At 37.3% G+C, this 22,912-nt stretch overlaps 1 protein-coding gene across 2 annotated transcripts in view; it reads left to right on the top strand.

The window, feature by feature from the left end:
* ITGA8 (integrin subunit alpha 8) overlaps window positions 1-22,912 on the top strand; it is a 165,215-nt gene that overhangs the window by 5,443 nt on the left and 136,860 nt on the right. Inside the window, exons 3-5 of one of the 2 annotated variants that reach the window (XM_074324799.1) lie at window positions 18,417-18,517; window positions 21,357-21,480; window positions 22,648-22,812. In XM_074324799.1, coding sequence (XP_074180900.1) covers window positions 18,417-18,517; window positions 21,357-21,480; window positions 22,648-22,812 — 390 coding nt within the window. The remainder of the gene's footprint in view (window positions 1-18,416; window positions 18,518-21,356; window positions 21,481-22,647; window positions 22,813-22,912) is intronic. The other variant, XM_074324800.1, reaches the window with a different exon arrangement.

Here is a 22,912-nt window from a genome sequence, read left to right as displayed (position 1 = left end):
TTCTTTCCCTCTTACTTCACTAGAATACAATTCCCCCATCACCAAATTGATTTCTTTCACTTTTGCCTCCTTTTAGGAACACTAAACTATGCCCCATGTCTTCACTTAAAACATCACATCTGCCAAATTCATGCCTCTCATTACTAAATCTCCTTCAATGTTCATTTCTTCTTTTTCCTACATTTTCCAAACCCATGTATGGATTAAATAAGAACTGCTAGATTACAGCCCTTGGGCTAAAAGGGGATTGAGTGAAACAGAATGAAACAGACACCTATCTTTAGAATGAGTCAAGGGCAAATTGCAACCATAATAACAATGGCTAGTACACAAATATTTGGTTGTTTTAAATGCTCCAGTGAAACATTTTGAGGAGAAAGATAATAGCATGTGCTCATTAATGATGATAATCATCATAGTACTAACAATAATGGCTTGGCAATGTACCTGGGAACCACTCGCAATTAGGGACCCACAGAAGGAGTGAACAGGAAGAGGTGGGAAGTGCCACTGAGATTTGAACGTCATGTGGGAAAGACTACTTGAATTTGCGGTGCCTTAATTTAGTACCTTTGCGTAAAAAACAAACAAACAAACACCCCCCAAAAAAAAAACAATAACAACAACAACAACAACAAAAAAGAAACACCTTAAAATGGTAGGTCATTTGGTTAGGATATTCAAAACTCTGGAATGGTAAGATTTCTGTTGGAATTGTGTTTTAGCGGGGAGACCGGAAGCCTTTGTTTCGGGGGGTGTCTGTTTTATTTTGTATTGAGTGAGCCCACAGTAAGAAGCAGCTTAAAGCATCTGGTGCTGTGACTGGTACAGGATTGTTTTTTGATAGTCTTGGGTGTGCCCTTTTTCTCATGTGAGGGTTGGGAAACATATTGGTCGCATAAGTCTTACTTTTCCAACTTCCTCAGAAAGAAATCAGTTTTTGTTCAGGAACAAAGAAAAGAAAAATGTAGGTCAGAGCTATTCAAGTAAATGACAGAGGAAATAACACAAATGTGACAGAACTCACCGAGAGCAGAAATCTGGGCTCTAGAAAGTTCAACTGAAAGTGAAAAAAGGGAGAAGGCAGCCTAAAGATAACCTGCCCTTTTAAGAAAGAATAATGCCATCCATGTATTAGGGCAGACAGCTTACTCTGCTAAGTACTGATCCCACTGTGTCATTAAGGGTGGTTTAGCTGGATGGCTTACTTATTCTAGAAGCAATTCGTGATGGTGACCATGTCTGATTTGCTGGCCTGACAGATGCAACCAACATCCCTAAACTTCTCCCAGTTGGCTCAGATTTTTGTGCGACAGAATGCAGCGGAGTCCTGATATGAGAAGGGAGGAGGCAGTGGTCCCTACATCACATAGCAACTGAGGAAGCAATTAGAAAAAGGAAGTCCTTGAAACTCCAACAAGAAATGGGAAACAGATCTGCACTACGGCTTGCTGAGTCGTATGAGCGTTAGGCGCCTGTTGCTTAATCTGCAAAATTCTTTCAAGAAGTTGGAAGTCTGTGTGATGGAACAGGCTTCCAGGCTCTTGGCAGGAATGGTCCGTGCAGCAGCTGCAGCATTCTGGAGAAATGTAGGAAATGGGCTTGAAATTCTTCTGAAAGCAGGAAAACACACTTTGACATTTAAGCTTGCCGGCTGAGATGTGCTCATTCAAACTTTACCTGTTGTGTATAAAGAGTCCTGTAGCTGTCACTGTGCATGAAGAGAGTTTGCCAACACTTCTGAAAAGCTCAGCTCAGGTGCACCCTGACTGACACCTCCCAGAAACGCAAACATGGATTTTTGAGGAAGAGGGATAAAAGACAAATTATTGATCTCATTAGAATCACTCACTTAAAAATTTAATTTTCCAAATTCAGTGTAAATACATCTTTATAAAACCATATTTGGTGCACCAAGCAAGGTGTACCTATACAATGAAATCCTAAAACAGATTAAAAATAATTTTAATTCTGGGTTATGTTATATGGAGATTTAAGGTAGATAAGCAAATCATGATTCACCAATAAGCAATTTATACTGAAAACATTCTACTTGATACACTCGTGTTATTGTGTACGGACTTCAGCCAGGAACTCTCAGACCAGTTGGAAGGAATAGAGCTGAACCCCAACCCTGTAGAAAAGCCAACGTATCTCTGATATTTAGGGGATTGGCCCAAAGTTCTGCCAAATTGAGAAATTCTTCTGCAACCATAAGCATTGGTGAAAGTGATCATTTACCCTTTCAATTGTTTTATTAAAATTAAGGCATAGATTACAAAAATAAGTCTTTAGAGAAATGGTTGCCAGGCATTTAGAGTGGGAAAGAGGGGTTGTCCTCAAAGGGGCAGAACAAGGGAGTTTGGGGAGGTGATGGAACTCTCTGTGTCTTGAATGTAGTGGTGGATACACTATTATATATATTTGTCAAAACCCGTTGAACTGTACATCACCAAGAGTGAATTTTACTGGATGGAAATGAAAAAGAATGAGAAAAGAAGACATTACGGAGAATGTTATGTATCCAATATGATGATTCAGTTTGGTTTTGTGGCCATCGCTCTGAGCAGGTGGGCTGTTAGCTCTTAGACTATGGAAAGGTCCATAATAATAATGGACCTTTGTAATGTAATAATAACTGGATGTAATAATAACTGGAAGTACTAGGACTTATGATCCCTGAAGAGCTTAGACTACTGCCTCTAAATAAGGGCGAAAAATTATATCATCATGGAGGACCTTCTTTATAATTCTTTAAACAAAGGATAATGCATTAAGAATGTATTTAAAAGAGAACTGTGAATGAAAACATGTTAAGTCAGAATGAATTTTGCAATGAACCGTCATACTTGTGTAATTCTCGTATCCTTCCTTACTGAAATTCAGGCATGACATCCCTCATTGACAGTCATTAAAGCAAGGAGAACTTGCTTCAAACACATTACTGTAGTTATTAAAATTAGTATCATCGTACTGCAGGACATTTGCTTATTAACATTACCTCAACTTTATTCTTTAGTTCTGATATTTAACATATGGACATAGATTTGTAAATGACATTGCAAAAGGGCAGATTGTACCAATCTGCCCTGATTTCCTGGGCATGCAGAGATGAGAGAGAAGGGCACACACCATTGCTACAGGGAAAGGTTTGTGCGAGGACCCTGCACAGCCCACGTTACACACAGCATCTCACTCTAGGTGACAAGTCAACTCCCCCCGACAGGTTATGGCTCCATTTCAGATTTGTCTCAGCCTCCCCTATGATTTTCCCGGATGTCTCCAACTACGCCACATCCCTCTTGCCACACTGCTTATACAACTTTTCTCTATAGCACAGTACATCCACAGCCCAGCTTATCTGTCAAACATGTATTGCATAGTCCACGTGTCCCCACTCACTCTGGGTCCACGTTCTGGTACTTCTTTCTTACCTACCCAGAATATCTTCTCTTCCAGTAATGACTTCTGGAACTTCTGCCTTCTCTCTTCCTACAATTCTGAACAGGACATATGTTTCAGAAATTAATTCGAAAGTTGCTGCAAATCTTTTTTTGGAAGAAAGGGCGCATAACACTAAAAAATAATGTTTTCGAATATCCTCAGTATGAAGAGTCAAGTAAATTATGGCATAAATCACACAAGTAAACGTTATGTAACCATAAAAGATGGAGTCTACCAAGAACATTGTTAATAAGGGAAGATGCTTTTGTTTTAATGTTAAGTGAAAAACATAAAATTCACAATTGTTTCTACAACCTGTAAAGGGGTACAAGAAGGGGACATGCCATGAGAGGCTGTCTTTGGGGAATATGATTAAAACCATTTTTTTCTTTTTCTAATGCATTTTTTTCCCCTTATTTTTAAAACCATTGAACAAGCATTCATTTATGACCAGGAAAAATAATGATAAAAATACACTTGCAAAAATTTCTGAATGAAATTATTATGGTCACTGAAGTGTTATGAAGATTAACAATAAAAGACCACAATTAAGGTTCAGTACTGGCTGATGGCAATCTTACTTGCTACTTCTTTTGTGTTGAGTATAGATAGTACTTTAGAAATACACTTATAGGTGCTTATGTTTCAAAATATGAAAAACTGAGGATATTTTCAGTAACAATTATATGTATAAAAATAAGAAGATGCAGTGTATCTATCCCCTGCCTTCCTTCTAGATTATCTTCAAATCAATAGAAATATGGACTTCACATCTGACACAGCTGTTTCTAGAGTCTTTTAGAATAAGATAGATGTTTGTGAGTTTAACTGCTTTTGAGTGTACCTGGGAAAGCTGGGCAGGTCAAAAGAAATTAATTCACAATCTTCTTATACCACAGTCAATGCACAGAACTTGTTATAAGACACCTTTGGCAAAAATCAGAATGACCACAGGTCCGGATAATTCTCTGCACCTTAGAACATGGAAGGCATTCAGTTGAGTCAAAAAATCCAGGTAAACTCATGAAGCAGTATGACATTTCACTACATGAATCGGTGCTTCGTTTTTTATCTGTTATGTGCAACAAATCAGATATTTTTTTCTTTAAAACATATGGCCCAGGGACAAGTTACATCTATCTGGAGTATTCCTCCTTCTGAGGCACACCGTTCTACTCATTCTCAAGTAAGGTTTGTAAATATTCCGCAGAGCTAAGATGTATCCGTTTACGTAAGTTAAGAGTATGCCCGTGTGCTTGTCAACAGTACCGGATGAGCAGAAAAGAGTGAAAGTTGCTGGGGGATCTGAGGAGACTGGTAAAATGAGGCTGCAGCAGCATTCCTCAAGATCTCTTTTATAGTGAGCATGCAAAAAGAGTCTCCATGTCAAATATATCTGGAAATGGCTGCATTCACTCCCCGTCTGTATTAGTCAGGATATACACATAAAGGAAGAGATTTAGTCTAAGGACTTGGCTCACACAATCATACAATTATAGAGGCTGAGAAGTGCCACGGGCTGCCATTTGTCACCTGGGCACCCAGGAAAGCCCGTGATATGAGTGAGTCTGTGTCCAAAGGTCAAAGAACCAGGAGCATTGAGGTAAAGAGAAGGTCAGTGTCCCAGCTCAGGCAGTGGGGTGGCGGGAAGGGCCAAATTCTTTTCTCCTCTTCCTTTTTGTTCCGTTCAGGCCCTCAACAAACTGGATGAGGCCCACCCATTTGGGGAGGGCAAACCGCCTTCCTGAGCCCACCAATTCAAATACTAATTTCATCTGGAAACACCCGCACAGACATACCCGGAAATAATGTTTCGTCAAATATCCCGCCATCCATGATCCAGTCAAGTTGACACAGAACGTTGATCATCACACCCTCTATGAGACTCACATGCAGATTCTCTTAGAAGAGGCACTGAGAATTCATGAGCTAAAGAAACCCATTAGAGTCTCAGGATAGAATAGTCATTGACAGTCACTATTTTTCCTCACATTTCTTAGGCCAAAGCATGCCTAGGCATTGCTGTAGTAACAATGGCCCCAAATGTCTGGCTTAAAACAACCAAGATGCATTGCTCGCTCACACTCTATGTTTAATATGAGTTGGTAGAGAGCCTCTGCTGATCCAAGCCTCCCACAGGTCAGGCAAACGGAAGTTCCTTATTGACATATACTTTCAAGATCACTCTAACTGGAAAGGGGATGTGGTAAAATGCACACTGTCTGTTAAAGCTTGACATGTATTCCTTTTCCTCACGTTGGGTAGACCAAAGCATGCCTAGGAGGTTGGCCATGCCAACTTATTTGAGTATCTAACCCTTTCTTTATCCATAACTATCAAATTGTATCCACAACCTTTAAAAGAATACTAGGAAGCAAGTGCGATAAAAGAGGTTGTCTTTGGAAATGCAATTCAAACAGACTTTTCTTCTATTTCTAATGGGCATGTGTTGCAGGACATATCGTGGGGGACACGGTAATCGTAGCATAGTTATTTAGGGCTACAGTTCCAATTCCCACATTTATGGTAAAGAGCAGATACATGGCAAGGAAATGAAGGTGTTTCAACAGATGTGAGGATAAGAGAGACTTTTATACCAATAATCAGTCCTCGACATGTTCCAGGGAGTCTCCATTCTCTACCACGAATATTGTTTGGGAAGATGGAATACCCTTCATTCTTTCAGTCAGGCTCCCTGAGTGACTTGCTATTAAGTCGTAATGTCTTTTCCCCCTCAGAGTACCCTTTGGTTAATTTTAAACCAATTTTTTATTTTTTTAATTATAAAAATGTTATCTAAAGGGAACAGTGAAGTTGAAAATAAAGCTTAGTGTTAGCAAATAGTAAAATTACATTTCAGTGACTAGAAGTGCTAGTGACTTTGTACAAGCAAATGCAGGTCTAGACACTTGAAGTATGGCTGTTAACAAAGTCCAGGGCCTTACCCTGGTGGGGTTTACAGTGACTAACCAGTGACAAGCTGAGGAAAAGGTAAGGTTAAGGAGACAGAGTGGTGAGTGTGTGTGTGTGTGTGTGTGTGTGTGTGTGTGTGTGTGTGTCCGTGCGTGATTATTTTAGATTAAGTGGGGTATTAGCTTCCTGTTGCCATTGTAACAAATTACCACACATTTAGTAGCTTTAAACACCACAATTTGATTATCTTACATTTCTGCAGGCCAAATTCTAAAACAGGTCTCACTGGGCTAAAATCAAGGTATTGGCAGGGCTGTCTTCCTTTCTAGAGGCTCTCAGGGAGCATCTGTTTCCTTGCATTTTTCAGCTTCTAGAGGCTGCCCACATTCCTTGGTTCGTGGCTCTCTTCCATTTTCAAAGCCAGCAATGTCTCACAGTGCCGTCTCTGGTTCTCCTTTTCTGCCTCCTTCTTTCACTTTAAATTATCTTCGGGCTCACCCAGATAATCCAGGATAATCTCCCCTAAAGTGAGAGTAAAGAGACAGGTATAGGCAAGATTACACAGTTCCTTAAAGGCCAGGGTAAGGATTTTGGATTTTATTCTAAGAGTGATGGCAGCCAATGGCGCTTTTGAATAGGCAAGTCACATACTTTGAATTATGTTTTTAAACATTTAATACACTGTAGGCAAGCAAGAGCAGGAGCAAGGAGACTAGTTGGGAGACATTCCCTCATCCAGTGATAAAGAAGTATGGTTTGGGATGAGAGACAGCAGTTAGGATTCAGAAATGGTTAGATTTGGGATTCATTTGAAAGTGCAGTTGGTAGGATTTCATTTTAGATCAGATGAAGGGTACAGAAGAAAGAGAAAATTTTGACCTGAATAAATGGAGGAATGGGACTCAGACAGGAAACAGTGGGGAAGGAGCAAGTCTTGGAGAAGACATCAAGAGTTGAGCCCAGATATGTGAAATTTGAGATGCTTATTAGACATCCAAGTGATATCAAAGGGGCAGGTGGATAAAGAAACCCAGAGTTCAGGCAAGAGGTTTGGAGATTTAAATTTGGAAGTCATAAGTATGTACATGATATTTAAGACCATGACTTACAGAGTGAGTGTGAATGAAGAGAGGAGAGGAGAGGGGAGGGGAGGAGAGGAGAGGAGAGGAGGGAAGAAGAGAGGCAAAGACAAAAGAGAAGGGAAAGGAAGAGGACAGATTAAGGTTGAGACTGCGTCTTGGAGCACCCTGACATTTAGAGAAATTCTGGACAATTGAGGATGTATGAAAGACAGACACCAAGAAGAAGTGGCCAGTTAGGTAAAAGAAGTCATGAAGCCAATGAAGAACATCTTGGGAGGTAGAGTGAAATAAGGACTGAAATTTGAACATTTGATTTGGCAATGGAAAGTTCTGGATGACTGAAAGAAGCAGTTGCACCGTGGAGTGTGTCAAGGGAATGGGAGAAGACCAACAGGAGACAAGTCTATATAGCCATTTTTTCCCTCAATGAGTTTTGCTATAAATAGGACAACAGAAATGTAGCAATCAAGAAGATATTATAGCATGTTTATAGTCTAATAGGAATTATTCTGTTAAGAGGTAAACAATGATGATTGAAAGAGAGGGGGTGTATGCAGGAACAAATTCCTGAGAAGATGAAAAAGGATGGGTGGGATTCTTATGCAGATGGAGTGCTGACCTTAGAGGGGCACAAAGGCCTTTCATCCTTACTGACAAAAGAGGGTGGAGTGAGGGGACACCTCAGAGGAGGTTGGTGGGTTTGGTGATAGGAGGAAGAAACTGATTTTTCCTTCATTTCTTGAAATAAGAAGCAAGATTATCAGCTGGGAGTGAGGAGGTAGATAGAGAAGGTTGGGAGAAGGAGAAAATGTGAATCGTAACAGCAGAACGGCAGAATGAATTGAGTAGTGAAGTAATAGTATTACCAGGCAGTGCACTGGGACCGTGTGAATTATAAATATGAATTTATTTGTGAAAAGAATACATTTTTGCCTCTGCTCACCCTACAATGTGGTCCTGCCTGATTGGGGTGGAATTTAAGCCCTCCCAGGGGACAATTCCAATTCCATCTTGGGTGTTAATCTTTCATAAAGATGCAATGCAGACACAGAAGGTTCGAATTCTGAAGTGCCCATTTTGTGGAACATTGGGACTGGCGGTTGTTGTTTTTTTTTTGTTTTTTGTTTTGTTTTTTTTCACAGAATGAACCATTCTGTTAGATGCTGGTTGGGATCCTTTTTACTATAACATCCTCTGGCAACAGGGATGAGATCCTGAGGAAAATGCAAGCATACAACAGGAGTAGTGTAAATACATTTCAAGTGCTATTGGGAGGCAGGTTTATACAACCTTCATCCTGAAACCCAATCATATCCTGTATTTAAAAGCATTGCTTTGAGGTCATATTGAAGAGATTTATGTCATTTAGTCTGCTTCCTGAGATTCCCATGCTGAGAGGTTTTCATTACTTCTTGAAGCAAATAAATTATTGGGCACTGAACAGAAGCATGCTGTGCTCCTGCCAATCGGAAGGTGACATATAAGCCATATTGAGATTTCTCATTTCCCCAGCTGTATATATAACCAAGACATTTGATCCCCAGGTCATTATTCCAAGTGCGAGAAAACCTAGAGATGAGAGAATGTATGAAAAATTCAAGGAGCTGAAAGAAAATCACTAGGTTGGGAATGACAAGAGATGATACTGGCAAGGCCAAGGTGATATAAGCCTAGTTTTAGGGATTTTTGCATTTTAGAAAGAACTCTGGCTTCAGGACAGAGAATGCCTTTGAAAGTGACAAGCCTGGAGGAAGGGAAACCAGCTAGGCGGTCACTGCAGAAACTGAGGCTGAAGAAATGGTGGTCATGACCATGGAAGTGGCACTAGAGATAGAAGTAGATGGACTTAAGAGAGATTTAGAAAGAAGAATCAACAAGAATTTATGACTGAATAGAATTTGGGAGTGCAGAACGGGTAATTGTCAAGGATGTGTTCCAGGAAACTGGCTTGGTTGTTAAGGCTGCCATTATATTGGGGCAGCTGGTTAGCTGAGTTGGTTAGAGCGCGGTGCTCTTAACAACAAGGCTGCCAGTTCAATCCCCACATGGGCCAGTGTGAGCTGCGCCCGCCACAACTAGATTGAAAACAACTACTTGACTTGGAGCTGAAGGGTCCTGGAAAAACACAAATAAATAAAAGTTTTGTTTTTTAAAAAAGACTCTCATTATACTAGCTATAAATAGTGACCAAGATGGATGTTTGTTCACAGACATATTCTCTGACCTTGCAATACTCTCTGACATCCAATGGATGAGAAGATTAGTGGCTGGCAGTGTAATCAGGGTGTAAGTGCTATAACAGCAGGCAATGAAGAGCGTTTTAGGTGTTCAAAAGTAGGGCTCCTGTCCCTGACTGAAAATGGGGCAGGGATCTTTCTGTGTATCAGGGAAAGCTTTTCGGAGGGAGCATCATTAAAGGGTCAGACAGCTGAAGGGTGATGTGTGTGTGCATGTGTGCTCATGTATGTGGGTCTCTCAGTGTGTCTGTCTTGGGGGTGGGTGAGATGAGAGAGAAAACCATTCTAGCCAGTGTAGATGAGGTGGAGTGTGTCATAGCAGATGAGGTCTAAGTTGACATCTCAATCTATACAACCAAACTGTAACCAGCTCTGCCTTTCAGATTTTCGTGTCATACAGAGGAGTTTTTGTTTTGAATCTGATCTGTTGTAGATGGCTTATTTTTGCCCTTTGGAGAGGTAATTCTTTCATTTAACATTTGCTCCTCTAGCTGCATCATATAAATTAGCAGAACACCCACCCAAAAATCACTTGCATTGAACCAACAAAAGTCCATATGTATTTCCAGAACAAACCTTACATACAACCTGAGTCAACTTACATGTGAAAAACATTTCAAAGGATCGTATATGATGTAGAAAACTCATTCATATTTATTACTAAGCAACGGCCTGAAGAACACTGGCTAGGCACTATTGCTTATTAAAAACAGAAATTTGGGAACATGATCTCTAGTCTTGGGAAGATAAGATAGACATGAAAATAATTGGGGCAAAAATTTTATATTCTCATTTAGATAAAAAAAACTATGTAATAGGAAGTTTGTAATACATTATTGAGTACGCTATCTCAAACCCATATTTATAAACATTATTATTAGAACTCTAAAAGCATACATTCAACTCAGCTTTATTACCATGTTTCCCCAAAAATAAGATCTAGCCGGACCATCAGCTCTAATGCGTCTTTTGGAGCAAAAATCAAAATAAGACCTGGTATTATATTATATTATATTATATTATATTATATTATATTATACCCAGTCTTATATTAAAATAAGACTGGGTCTATATTAATTTTTGCTTCAAAAGACGCATTAGAGCTGATGGTCTGGCTAGGTCTTGTTTTTGGGGAAACCCGGTAGTTATTTGGTTATGTATGAAACAAAACATTTAGATAATGATATGAAACAATTATTTAAAATAAAAGTTTCATGATTTCCAGAAAAGAAATGTCTTAAACTAGAGGGATGAGCTAGAAGCCTCTTGAACACTGAATGCTGGATGGGTTTACCAAACGTAACAGCTTCTGTGTCCAGGGAGTAGGATTCCTACTACCTCATATAATTTTCTATATCAGTTTTGTTATTTAATATTGTTTAAATTTTTAAAAATGATAATCTGAAAAAATTTCAATTCAAAAAGAGTCTTTGGCCCTACATTTTAAAACGGGTGTTTAAGGAAGTGATTTGGATTAGTTGGCAAACTACTAATGGAACTTTAGAATTCCAAAGGAATGGAATTTTGCAAGAGTAATATCACATATGAAGTTTCGGAGTGAGACTTAGTAGGTGACATAGAGGAAGTTACCTGAATGGAAGGAAACACCATATCGGGAAATCAGGTATGGGGTCTGGGACCTACATTGTGGAGGACAGGGTATTTAGATTTGATCTACTAGGTAAGACAGGAAAACCTTGTGTGTGTGTGTGTGTGTGTGTGTGTGTGTGTGTGTGTGTGTACATACACACATATTTGTATGTAGTATACATATGAGGTCCAACAATTAAGTTCGAGAACTCATCCTAGAAAAAGTGCTACATACCTCATTGCTGAATATCACTACGGTCACCTTTGAAGTACTCCCCTTGGGAAGCTATGCACCGATGCCAGGGCCTAGTCCACCCTTCAAGGCAATTTTGGAATTCTTCTGGAATGGCCATCAGAGCTGTTGTCGTTTTACCCTTGATGTCCTGAATGTCATTAAAATGTCTTCCTTTCAATACTTCCTTTATCTTTGGGGAAAGAAAGAAGTCATTGGGGACCAGATCAGGTGAGTAGGGAGGGTGATCCAATACAGTTATTTGTTTACTGGCTAAAACTCCCTCACAGACAGTGCCGTGTGAGCTGGTGCGTTGTCATGATGCAAGAGCCATGAATTGTTGGCGAAAAGTTCAGGTCGTCTAATTTTTTCACATAACCATTTCAGCACTTCCAAATAGTAAACTTGGTTAACTGTTTGTCCAGTTAGTACAAATTCATAATGAATAATCCCTCTGATATCAAAAAATGTTAGCAACATCGTTGCAACAAGTTCACAAACTTACCTGTCAGACCTCATATATTGTATAAATAATAAATCTCAGTTACGTGGAATATTCACTTATCAGAATAACACACTTTTGTCCATTGATGGATTCATGGATAAAGAAGATGTTAAACACACACACATACACAGACACACACACACACACACACACACACAGGAATATTATTCAGCCATTAAAAAAGAGGAACCTCTGCATGTGCAACGACATAGATGAACCTTAAGAACATTATGCTAAGTGAAATAAATCAGACAGAGAAAGACAAATACTGTATGATCTCAATAGTATGTGGAATTTACAAACCACCACAACAAAAAACAACCCCAAATTCAGAGAAAAAGAATTGAGCTTTGTAGGTACCAGAAATGGGATGTGGGGAGTGGGAGAATTGAATGAAGGTGATCAAAAGGCACAAAGTTCCAGTTATAAGATAAATAAGTCCTGGGGATGTATCGTACAGCATGATGACTGCAATTAACATGGCTCTTTGGTGTATATGAAAGTTGTTAAGAGAGTAGATCCTAAGAGTTTTCATCATCAGGAAAATTTGTTCTTTTTTTATATCAATATGAGATAATGGATGTTAACTAAACTTATTGTGGTAATCATTTCATGATATACATGTAAGTCAAATCATTATGCTGTATACCTTAAACTTATATAGCGCTGTATGTCAGTTATATCTCAATAAAACTGAAAAAAACTCATTTCTTGAGCATTACATGGAAAACTGAACTAGTGTGGTATTTTCTTAAATACTTGAAAATTCACCATAAGATAATCAAGAGAATCAAGGGTACAGATGTATTATTTAACAGTTTTTAGTAATCGTTTTAGGGTAGTTGAACTCATACATTTGGAAATTTAATTTTCTGGGACACAAAAAATCAATCCAGGTTCTTTTCTTGGATTTGTTTCTTTTAGACAAGGAGTTCTCCGGCCACAGCTATTTTATTTTGAATTTTCCATATGAGTATTTCCTGTTCTCAGATACAGAGTTTCAATTTCAATGAAACTTTTACAGCATACATTGACTATGGGAAAGATTATAAACAAACGTTTAAAGATTTCTTTTCCCTTTTTCCTGGTTAGAAATGTCTGGACAGCTCCTGCAATGGCTTTGAGAAAATTCCTAAGGCGATGCACTTAAAGTGATGACTTGAGGTTCTAGAGAAACTTGTTGTTTTCCAGTATGAGGTCGAGGACTTTATAAATAGTTTTCAAAAATCGTCCATCTGCCAAAACGTTTAGTCACACCTGTGTCAGTTTCAGCTTTTCTCTTCTCTCTCCCATGGTGATCTATCTTCACTTCTTGTAATTCCTCCCATTTTACTAAACTAAAAGATTAGAAAAAGGTGCTTGTAGACCATATGTGCACCATATTCTACATCCCCTCACTCTGCTCTGAAATGAATGTTTCCATGAAAAAGGAACCAACAGTGAGTAGGCTCGCCACACGTTGGGATTCGGTTGCCCAGAGACCAGTGCTGCCAATTTCAGAGAGGTGCCTTCAAGCCCAGAAATGTCAGACAAGCCAAATCCAATTTATTGCTACCACCCATCTCAATTTCTCGCATTGGCCTACAATTCTTTTTATTTTATCTTTAGGTTTTCTTTCTTTCTTTCTTTCTTTCTTTCTTTCTTTCTTTCTTTCTTTCTTTCTTTCTTTCTTTCTTTCTTTCTTTCTTTCATCATAGATGCAATAATGTTCTCTGTTGCATCAAAACTCAAACAATACAGAAATCTCTGAGGCTAAAATATAAAAAGCCATTGAAACATGGACACTGCCTGTCTTCAAGATAAACAACATTAACAGTTTGGTGTCTATATACTTACATATATCCATACACAGAACGTTTGATTTTTAAAGAAAAGTGTCCTTTACACTGAGCAATGTCCTAGACAAACTTCTGAATGAATAGATAAGAGCTTGGTCATTCAACAAACACTTATGAGGGCCTCTTGTGTACCAAACACTGTTCTAGAAATGGGAAATGCAGAGGTGAAGCAGATAGCATTTTGTCCGTGAGATTTATGGATTTCTCAAGGGGAGAGACAGTCAATAAGCATTCAGACTAAGAAATAAGATCATCTCAGATGGGAAAGTGCTATGAAGAAAAGTATAAAGGGCAATGGGAGATGAATGACAACGGGTAGAGAACTGGCTGCTCAGGGAAGGTGTCTTGGCGGAAGTGGCATTTGAGCTAAAACATGAGTAATGAGGAGGCAGGCATGCCAGAAAACCGTGGGAAGAGTATTTTAGGCAGCAGGAATAATAAACGCAATAAGGAGAAAGAAAAGCTAGGCATGTTCAAGAGAGGTAGTATGTCTGCAGCTTAACGAGAGTGAAAAAGTGGGAGGAGATAAGGTGCGAGAGATAGGCAGGGGCCACATTATATTGCCCCCCTTTGGCTGTGTCAGGAGTTATTACTGCAGAGGTGGAATAACCACTCTCCGAGAAAAAAAGATGGATTGTTCGATAATAGTGTTGGGACAGCTGGCCTTTCATGCTGAAAATAAGTAAGACATCTATACCACATCATATACAAAACCAAATTCCAGATGGACAACAATGCCCATAAACAAAGTTAAACGACTAGCAAAAATCGGGAGAAGATATTTGCAACATATACATGAGGAAAAAGAATCAATACTCGGAATACATGTTGCATTCTTACTAATTGATAAAACTAATAACCAAACAAGAAAACGAGCAAAGGATCTGAACTAGCAATTCACAGAGGAAACACTTATACAGTCCATGAGCATAAAAAGATGATCCACCTCACTAATACTCAGGGACAGGCAGATGAAAACAGAACAAAATGAGGTACCATTTCATAGTCATCTCGGTTGGCAAAAACTTAAGAGGCCTACAGTAATGAGAGTTGGTGGTCCCTCTCTCATGAGCTGCTAGTATGCATGGAAATTGTAGCTACTTTGCAGATCAGTTGGCATAGATGATAAAATGGATAGGATAATTCTCCATGACCCAACACTGTCATTTCTAGTCTAGTGCCTGAAAGAAACTTCTGTATTTATGCAGATAGAAATGAACATAAGGATTCTCAGGGCGCCTGTTTATTGGAGTGGAAAAACTGAAAAACCTAAATGTTCATATGTCAATGTAATGGATAAATACAATGTAGATGCCTATTCAGTGAGATACAATACTATACAGGGGTAAAAAAGAATGAGCTATCTATATTTACCTATCTATCTATCTATCCTCTATCTATCTATATAAACATGGATATATCTCAACAAACGTAAAATTCAGTGTCAAGCCAAGACTGCCACATACAGATAGCACAATACCATCTTTTCTAGTTAAAGGAACACACCAAAGGATACTGAATAATAATCAATTGCTGGCAAACTACAACTAAATCTGACCCACCACCTATTTTTTTGTTGTTGCTTTGTTTTGTTTTATGGCCTATAAGCTAAGAGTAGTTTTTACATTTTTAAATGTTTGGAAAACACTTTTTAATGAATAATATTTAATGACACATGAAAATTACATGAAACTCAAACTTCTGTGTCTGTAAATAAAGTTTTATTGGAAAACAGCCACACCTATGCTCTTACATATTGTCCACAGGCTATTTCGGCTACAAGGGCAGCAATGAGCAGTTGTGACAAAGACCACAGAGACTGCGAAGCCTAAAACATTGATTCCCAGTCCTTTACGGGAACATTTGCAGACCCTGTTCTGTATTATTTGTGGACATTATTTTTTAAATGACCAGAAGTATACACATCAAGTTCATACTTCTGGAGGAGGAGGAGAGGAGAATGGAACTGGAGATGGAGGTCAAGGGGTAAAGGTTAAAAAACTTAAAAATGGTTGATTCTGCCTGTTGGGAACACAAGTGTTTATTATCTTAAGTCCTTGTATTTTTTGTACTTTTTGTAGTTTGTTAAAGCCTCGGAAAAGCTAAAAAGAAGAATATATTTTGTAGATATTATTCTGTATCTGTGCATACAAACCTATTGTATATGTTCTAACAGTTGAATAGTAGTCTGTTTTATAGATGACAGAAATTTATTTTTGAATCCCGTCCTTATGAAGATTTAAGTTGTTCCAGGGTTTGCTATCACAAACAGTACAGCAAATACCTTCATATTGGATCTTAAAGCATTTCCATAATTATTTCCTTTGAACAAAATCCTAGAAGCAGAATTCCTTGGTCAAAAAAATAAATAAGTAAATTTACATTTAAAATTTTGATATATGTTGCCAAATGGCCCTTCCAAAATGCTGCATCAAGTTTTTATCTTGAAAACAATGTGAATATCCTTCTTTGCCAAACTGGTAGATGACAAGTGTTAAATCATTATTGTTTTAATTTGAGACTTAGGATCTCTCCATGAAATTACAGGCTATGTGATTTCTCTTTTTCCTACAATGCCTGTTCATGTCCATTCCTTTGTATTCTTGGTCCAGAAGAAATTTGTGGCTGAAAAATAACCCATGAGTTACACTTTAAACCAAGTTATTATATAGTTTAACCTTATAATAGCAGAAAAGACACCTCAGGAATCACAAAAGAAGAGTCATATCATTTTCTCTAGCAAAACAAGTCAGAGTTTGGAAGTGGCTTCTCTTTCCCCATAATCCATTTTCTTCCTCGCAGCAGCCTGCTTTTCTTAAATCCTTTTGGGATCTCCTGTAAGTATTTGTATTTTTGAGGTGCTGGTCTTCTTTGCATGGCTTTTACTGGTTTCCAAATCTCAGAGCCACTGTAGCACTTTCTCCCTGGGCTTTAATGAAAGCCACGTTGGCATTCTGTGAGGTGTCACTAATTTAATTGCTGAGTACCACAAATCACTAATAATAACACATTATACATGTGTGTCTGTGAGGTCCTCTCCAATTCTGGACTTGGAGTGAGTTTATAAGTTTCTAATTATACATACAACTTCTCAGCTTATAAAGCACTTTCACATTCCTTTATGTATTTTTTATATATAAATGATGTATTACAGAATTGTACACTTGAAAACCTATGTAACTTTACTAACCATTGTCATCCCAATAAACTTTAATTAAAAATAAATAAATAAATAAATAAAATTAAAATATTTAAAAATTCCTTTATTTTATGTGATCTTTATGATTCTGATCACTTGTGAAAAAGGAAAGGGGGAAGGTGTTCTCAGCCTCATTTTACAGAAGAAATCAAAACTCCGAAAGATTAAATCAATTGCCCAAGATCACCCAGTTAATGGTGACAAGATCCTTTGAGTTCTATAATCTTCCAAGGTGTCTAGAAGCAAATAGAAATGTTTATAGTTTCAATTTTATATTGTAATCTTGTAAGATGCTCTAATTCTTTGCCAGTTGTGTGCAATTGAGGTAAGGATTTCCAGAACATTTTTTTTTTTAAAGCCCAGAAACATCAAAGGCATACCATTTGTAAAAAGGAAATTCATGATTTTCTACTAATATGTCAAAATGTAAATTTTAGGTTAAGATTGAGTATATATAATTTATTCCTTTTTAAATAGTCTGTAATCATATGTAAACTCAATTGAAGGTTAATTACATGTATATTTTGGCCTCATTCAATAGGAGTTAAAAGTTCATGTTGTAATGCGTTTATTATAGTGTCAAAGAGGAAAAATTAAATGCATACCAAAGGAAACACAAACAAATAAGATACCCTAGTACAAATGTCTCTCGAAATTCATTAGTTATTACTGAGGAAGCTCCAGTTAGAACCATGTGGTTAGAGCCATGTGGGAAATACTTTGACCGGGAATCAAGAGTGAAAGAAAAGATATCTGCTTTTTATTAAGACCTGCAGTGTGCTATAATTGGATTGAGTTTCTACCCAGACGGCCCCCCTCATGCTGACATCTGCCAAGTGTATGTAAAACTGTGTTGAGGTGTTATTTTCTGTGGCTGTGTGGACACATGTTACTCAGTTAAAAACCGAGGCCTTGGGAGTCCTCCATGCTGATTCCTGCTAACCCACGTTGAGAAAGCCTGTGCCTCCCAACCAGAGAGATGCCTATGGTCTATGCGTTTCACTGTTGGAAAAGACTCAGAATTCTTTAGAGAAGTTATATACGTTTGGTCTTTTATCAAACACAAATCAATGACAAAAGTATAGAATTGAGACTCTCAGAGTCCACGTCAGATTTACTGTACCATTAGCTCTGAAAATGTAAGTCGTAAAACAAAATGTTTCCTTTAAGTGGTGAAATGTTCAAATACATCTTTTAATTCGATTGGTATTGTTCTAAATGAAAAGTCTAGCTTAGACTTACTTACTCAAAGAAAATCCCCCTCTCTATGAAAATTGTTTTTCAAGTATTTTTAATGGATGAGTTCATTATCACATATTTTAATTGGCTACCACGTTTTACAAGTTATTATTAACAATTCATGTCCTCCTTCTCAGACAACAGAAAGATCAGAGTTAATGGAACCAAGGAACCCATAGAGTTTAAATCAAATCAATGGTTTGGAGCGACTGTGAGAGCTCACAGAGGAAAAGTGGTGGTGAGTATGAATTGTGTGCTCATGGATTGCCGTGGAATAAAATGTACACTGAAATGCTTTAGAGCTCATATTTACAAAAATCCTTTCATCTAAGACTATGTCAGACTTTCAAAGTAAGCTTATCAGCATTCTAAAACAGAAATTGAGTGCTTAAAATTAAAGACTGTGTTTAAAGCTATAGGAAATAAAGCTTGTTTTCCAGATCAATGAGATATTTTCAAATATTTCAAAATAACTAAGGAAGATAGAAAAATAAAAGCTCTATCTTAAAGAGGCAAATAGTTTATTGCTTAAGATGGATTTAGAGGACTGATTAAAAATTGACCGGAGAAATAGGACTACTATGGTTAGGATTCATTAAAAGTGAATTGACTGTGATGTCATTCCTCTTTTTTAGAACTAAAGAAAACCTTTATTTAAAAATATAAGTATTAACTATCTGGTTCTCTGAGTACATTAATACTTTTTAACTTTAAAAACTCTCACTCCCAAATAGATATATTTCAGCTTTAAAATGATATAACTTTGTGATTCTATTCTCTTATTATTTTGAGTGATGATACATGTCTAAGTTATTGAGAAATAAATGACAGCATTAAGCTAATATAGACATTTTTTTGTTGGGGGAATTTTTTAAACTGTAGGCTTTAATTTCCTTATAACAACAAAGCAACAATTTGGCTTTTAGGATTTCTTTAAAGGTGCTTGAATTATGATTTAATAAGTTTCTAAAGAAAATGCCTTACTTTATTTGGTGTGTGGTTAACCATCCCAAAAGATTTTTACATAAAACAGGTAATGTATAAAATACAGTTAGTCCTCCCCAGTTACAAACCCAGCATTTACAATATGCTCTCTGTAGAACTGTATTTGCATTAATACTGTTTTCACAATCCAGAATTGGTAAAAACTTTTTTTATCCTTTAGTGATGTATGACTTACATGAATTACTATTGAAATAGTCGTGTAATGACTATTTAGGATTCAAAAATGTTTCAGGTGCTGTACTAATTTCTTTTTAAGTCTTAAAAATGTTTCTGTAACATAATTGTTGTGTGTTTATTCAATATTTATAGAAGACTTTAAAATCATTGAAAATAAAACAATGCCCCAAGTTCATAATGGTTAATCTGGGGGCATGCTTGCATTTTCAAGGAAATGCGAAGGAAATAGGATAATACAGAGTACATTTCAAGTACCACTGAAATGACCACTGAAACTTAACAGAATCAAGAATTAAATTCTATCTTACATGACAATTATTACAACTGCAAAATGCTGCAAACAGAAGTATCATTTTGAAGATCTAGGTGTCAGGTGTGTACATGTTAAGTTTGGGTCAAAGACTAAATACATCACATCGTGATTTCACATCACTGTAAAACTGAGCAGATATAAAAAGGATAATATTTAGAGCTGACAGCAGGCAAGCACTGGAAAGAATTTTCATGGCATTTAAATGTCTTATGGTGACAGGGAAGGTGAGGCCAGCTGTCATAGCCAGCCACACAAGTGAATGCTTTCACTGCCCAAACCCCTCCTACTTTTCCCCATCTGCACCTTATGTTAAATGTATTAACCACATAACTTGTCAGTTCACTAAGAGTACCTTAAGACAAGGGAACTGAAATGAATTAGAATTTTTAAATATTGGCAGAGACCTCCCAATATATAGAGTTGCAAAACCAAAACAGCTTAAGCTGTAGAAGCACATTTTTTAAATTGAGAATGTAAGTTATCTTTACTAAAAGTAATTATACTTTGGACTGATTACTAAAGATACCTCTGGAATCATGAAAGGACTTGAAAATTGGGAACTGCCTTCACTTTTCTGGCATTCTTTTAAGTGTGATGTCATTAAATTAGGAGATAAGCTAGTGGTTCCATATGCCAGGAATTTGTAATTCTGTGTCATTGGAAATGACCGCTGGAATAATCAGATAAAGCACTTAATGGAGGATTCGAGCTAGCAAAACAAGTCAAAAGGTGCCTTTGTTTTCTCCGCATTTATTTTTATTGTCTCTCATTCCTAGCAAAATTAATGTGATTTAATTTACTTAAAGAGGATTTCTTATATCTTTTTTTATATTTGGTATCCTTTCAAATATCATCCTCTTGTTAAGAGTCTAAGCTTTTGAAGAAGCGACCAGAATATTTCATTCAAGAATGATGTTCTAATTACTGTAAATTATTTTTGTTTTTATGCAAATAAAAACCATTAAGTGAAAAATAAAGCCAAGAACACGATGATAAGGGTGTCATGTGTCCAAAGAAAGTGATTGTTTAAAAAGTCATAAGATATACCTTCAGTGATCAACTAGGGGAATCCACAAAACAGGTTTTTAAACTTGTCTGCATCCTTTGATTAGAAAGTAAATGTTCTTTTGTGTGTTTTTTTAAAGCAACAATTAGACAAAAAAGGAACTAGTTCTTATTTTAAGACGTCACACTGATTCATTCACTGTTTAAATGACCATTTGCTTTTATGTAGGTCCAATTAAAAAAAACAAAACTGTGATTTTTTTTGCGTTGAGGAAATATTTACTTTTGCCAAGTTACTTTTATTTAATGTTAAATCCTCTGGGGGAAAACGCATTCCTTTGTATACATTTAATTGGTTCCAATTCTACGGTGCATTAATGTTAACAAATTGGCTTTGGAAGTTTAATTAACTCTGACTACCAAGGTACTCATTAGCATGCTGGAGGCCAATTAATTCACCTAATCATTTAATATTGTTTGTCACAAATTTAGGTACATTAATCAACAAGTCAAATTAAATCATAGTATGAGGAACCTACGTCAAAAAAAAATATTTATTGCCTTTGATGTTTCCCAGGCTTGTGCACCGTTATATCACTGGAGAACTCTTAAATCCGCACCAGAAAAGGACCCAGTCGGCACTTGCTACGTAGCAATTCAGAATTTCAGCGCGTATGCAGAGTACTCTCCTTGTCGGAACAGTAAGTTATTTTGATTTGTTGAGACTGAAATTTAGCTCAAGACCGTACAGGTAATGTCAGCAGCCCATTGGTAAGGAAAATGAAATGGGGGTAAAGATTACTGACCATTTTCCAGGATGTCTTGCTGTGGCATGAAGACCGAGACACAGAATTCTGCTATCTTCGTCCTTGTGTTAGAGAATTTCTGGTTGTGAGATATTTTGCAGTAGAATTGATTGGGTCCTTATTGGAGGTCTTAAACTCGCTGTTGGGATTCAAAATTCGCGCTATGATCTGAAGAATGCTGACCACCCACTTGACTCATCAATCGCAAGGATGCTGTTAGTTATTGTAAGAAAATAATAGTAATAGAAACAGAGTCACTTTAAAATGGAGCTAGAGCTGCCATCCCTGAGGAACTGCCTTGCCCCTCTTCTGCCTCAAACCTTTGGAATGTTAAAACAAGGCCAAATAACCTTAGGGTTGGGCCTAAAGCAACACTGTGTCCCAAAAAAAACTGTTTGCAAAAATAACAAGAAAGCAGATATTATGACATATGGCTACCTGACTGAAAATTACAAACATTATTTAGAATTAGCGTCACTGTGTTAGATTTTCTGTACCAATTGAAATGCCTTCCTTCTATTCATGTAATTGCTCCCCTTCCCTTTCTCATAAATGTCTTTTGCCTTTGTCTCCTGATCAGAACACTATTTGTTTTTTTTGGCCTGAATCAGTGATGCCCGAATAACTATTTTTTTTTTAATCTTAAATAAATGCTTGTTGCCTCTCACTGTGAAAGGCTTTGTATTTTTCGGTTAAGATTAGCATGCTTGGACCTGGGGACACATTGCATATGAGCTCTCTAGTCAGCCTGTGCTCTCAATGGCTGCTGCGTTCTTTGGCAGCTGTGTACTTGGGTTATCTGCGTGATACGACTTTCTCCTTTAGGTGTTTAATCCCCATTTTTCAAAAAGACTCGGTACACGTAGAGGCCTCCTCTCATCTGGCGGTTCTAGGAATCTTTCAGTGAAGCATCCTTTAGAGTGAACCTGTGAGTGCCATCTTTGGGGCACTGCTGTTTAATCACTTCGTCTTGGTGGCATACCCAAGGACTTTGGGACATTATTAGTGATTGATGCACTGAGTCCTATTGTGAACTCTCCCATTTTTCTGTGTATCATGTAGGTCACTGGAATTTATCAGGAAGCAACCAATGGATTTTTATTCTTTTTGTTGACAATTCACAAGACCACAGTGAGGAAAATGGCATTAGAAAGAACATTCTAGTGACTGATTTCCAGATATTGATTTTTAAAAACTCAATCCTGAATTGGATTCTCAAAACTGCAAGTAAATTTTCCCCATTTTAGTAACTTTTTAAAATTCAAGATTACTTTAGGCAAAATAATGAACAAGTATAAGAAATAAATCAATAAAATTAAGAATGGAT

Source organism: Rhinolophus sinicus, linkage group LG02, assembly GCF_036562045.2.
Source record: "Rhinolophus sinicus isolate RSC01 linkage group LG02, ASM3656204v1, whole genome shotgun sequence".
Classification (NCBI taxonomy): Eukaryota; Metazoa; Chordata; class Mammalia; order Chiroptera; family Rhinolophidae; genus Rhinolophus; species Rhinolophus sinicus.
Note: the sequence above shows the minus strand (reverse complement) of the source record. Positions and strands in the feature narration are given on the sequence as shown.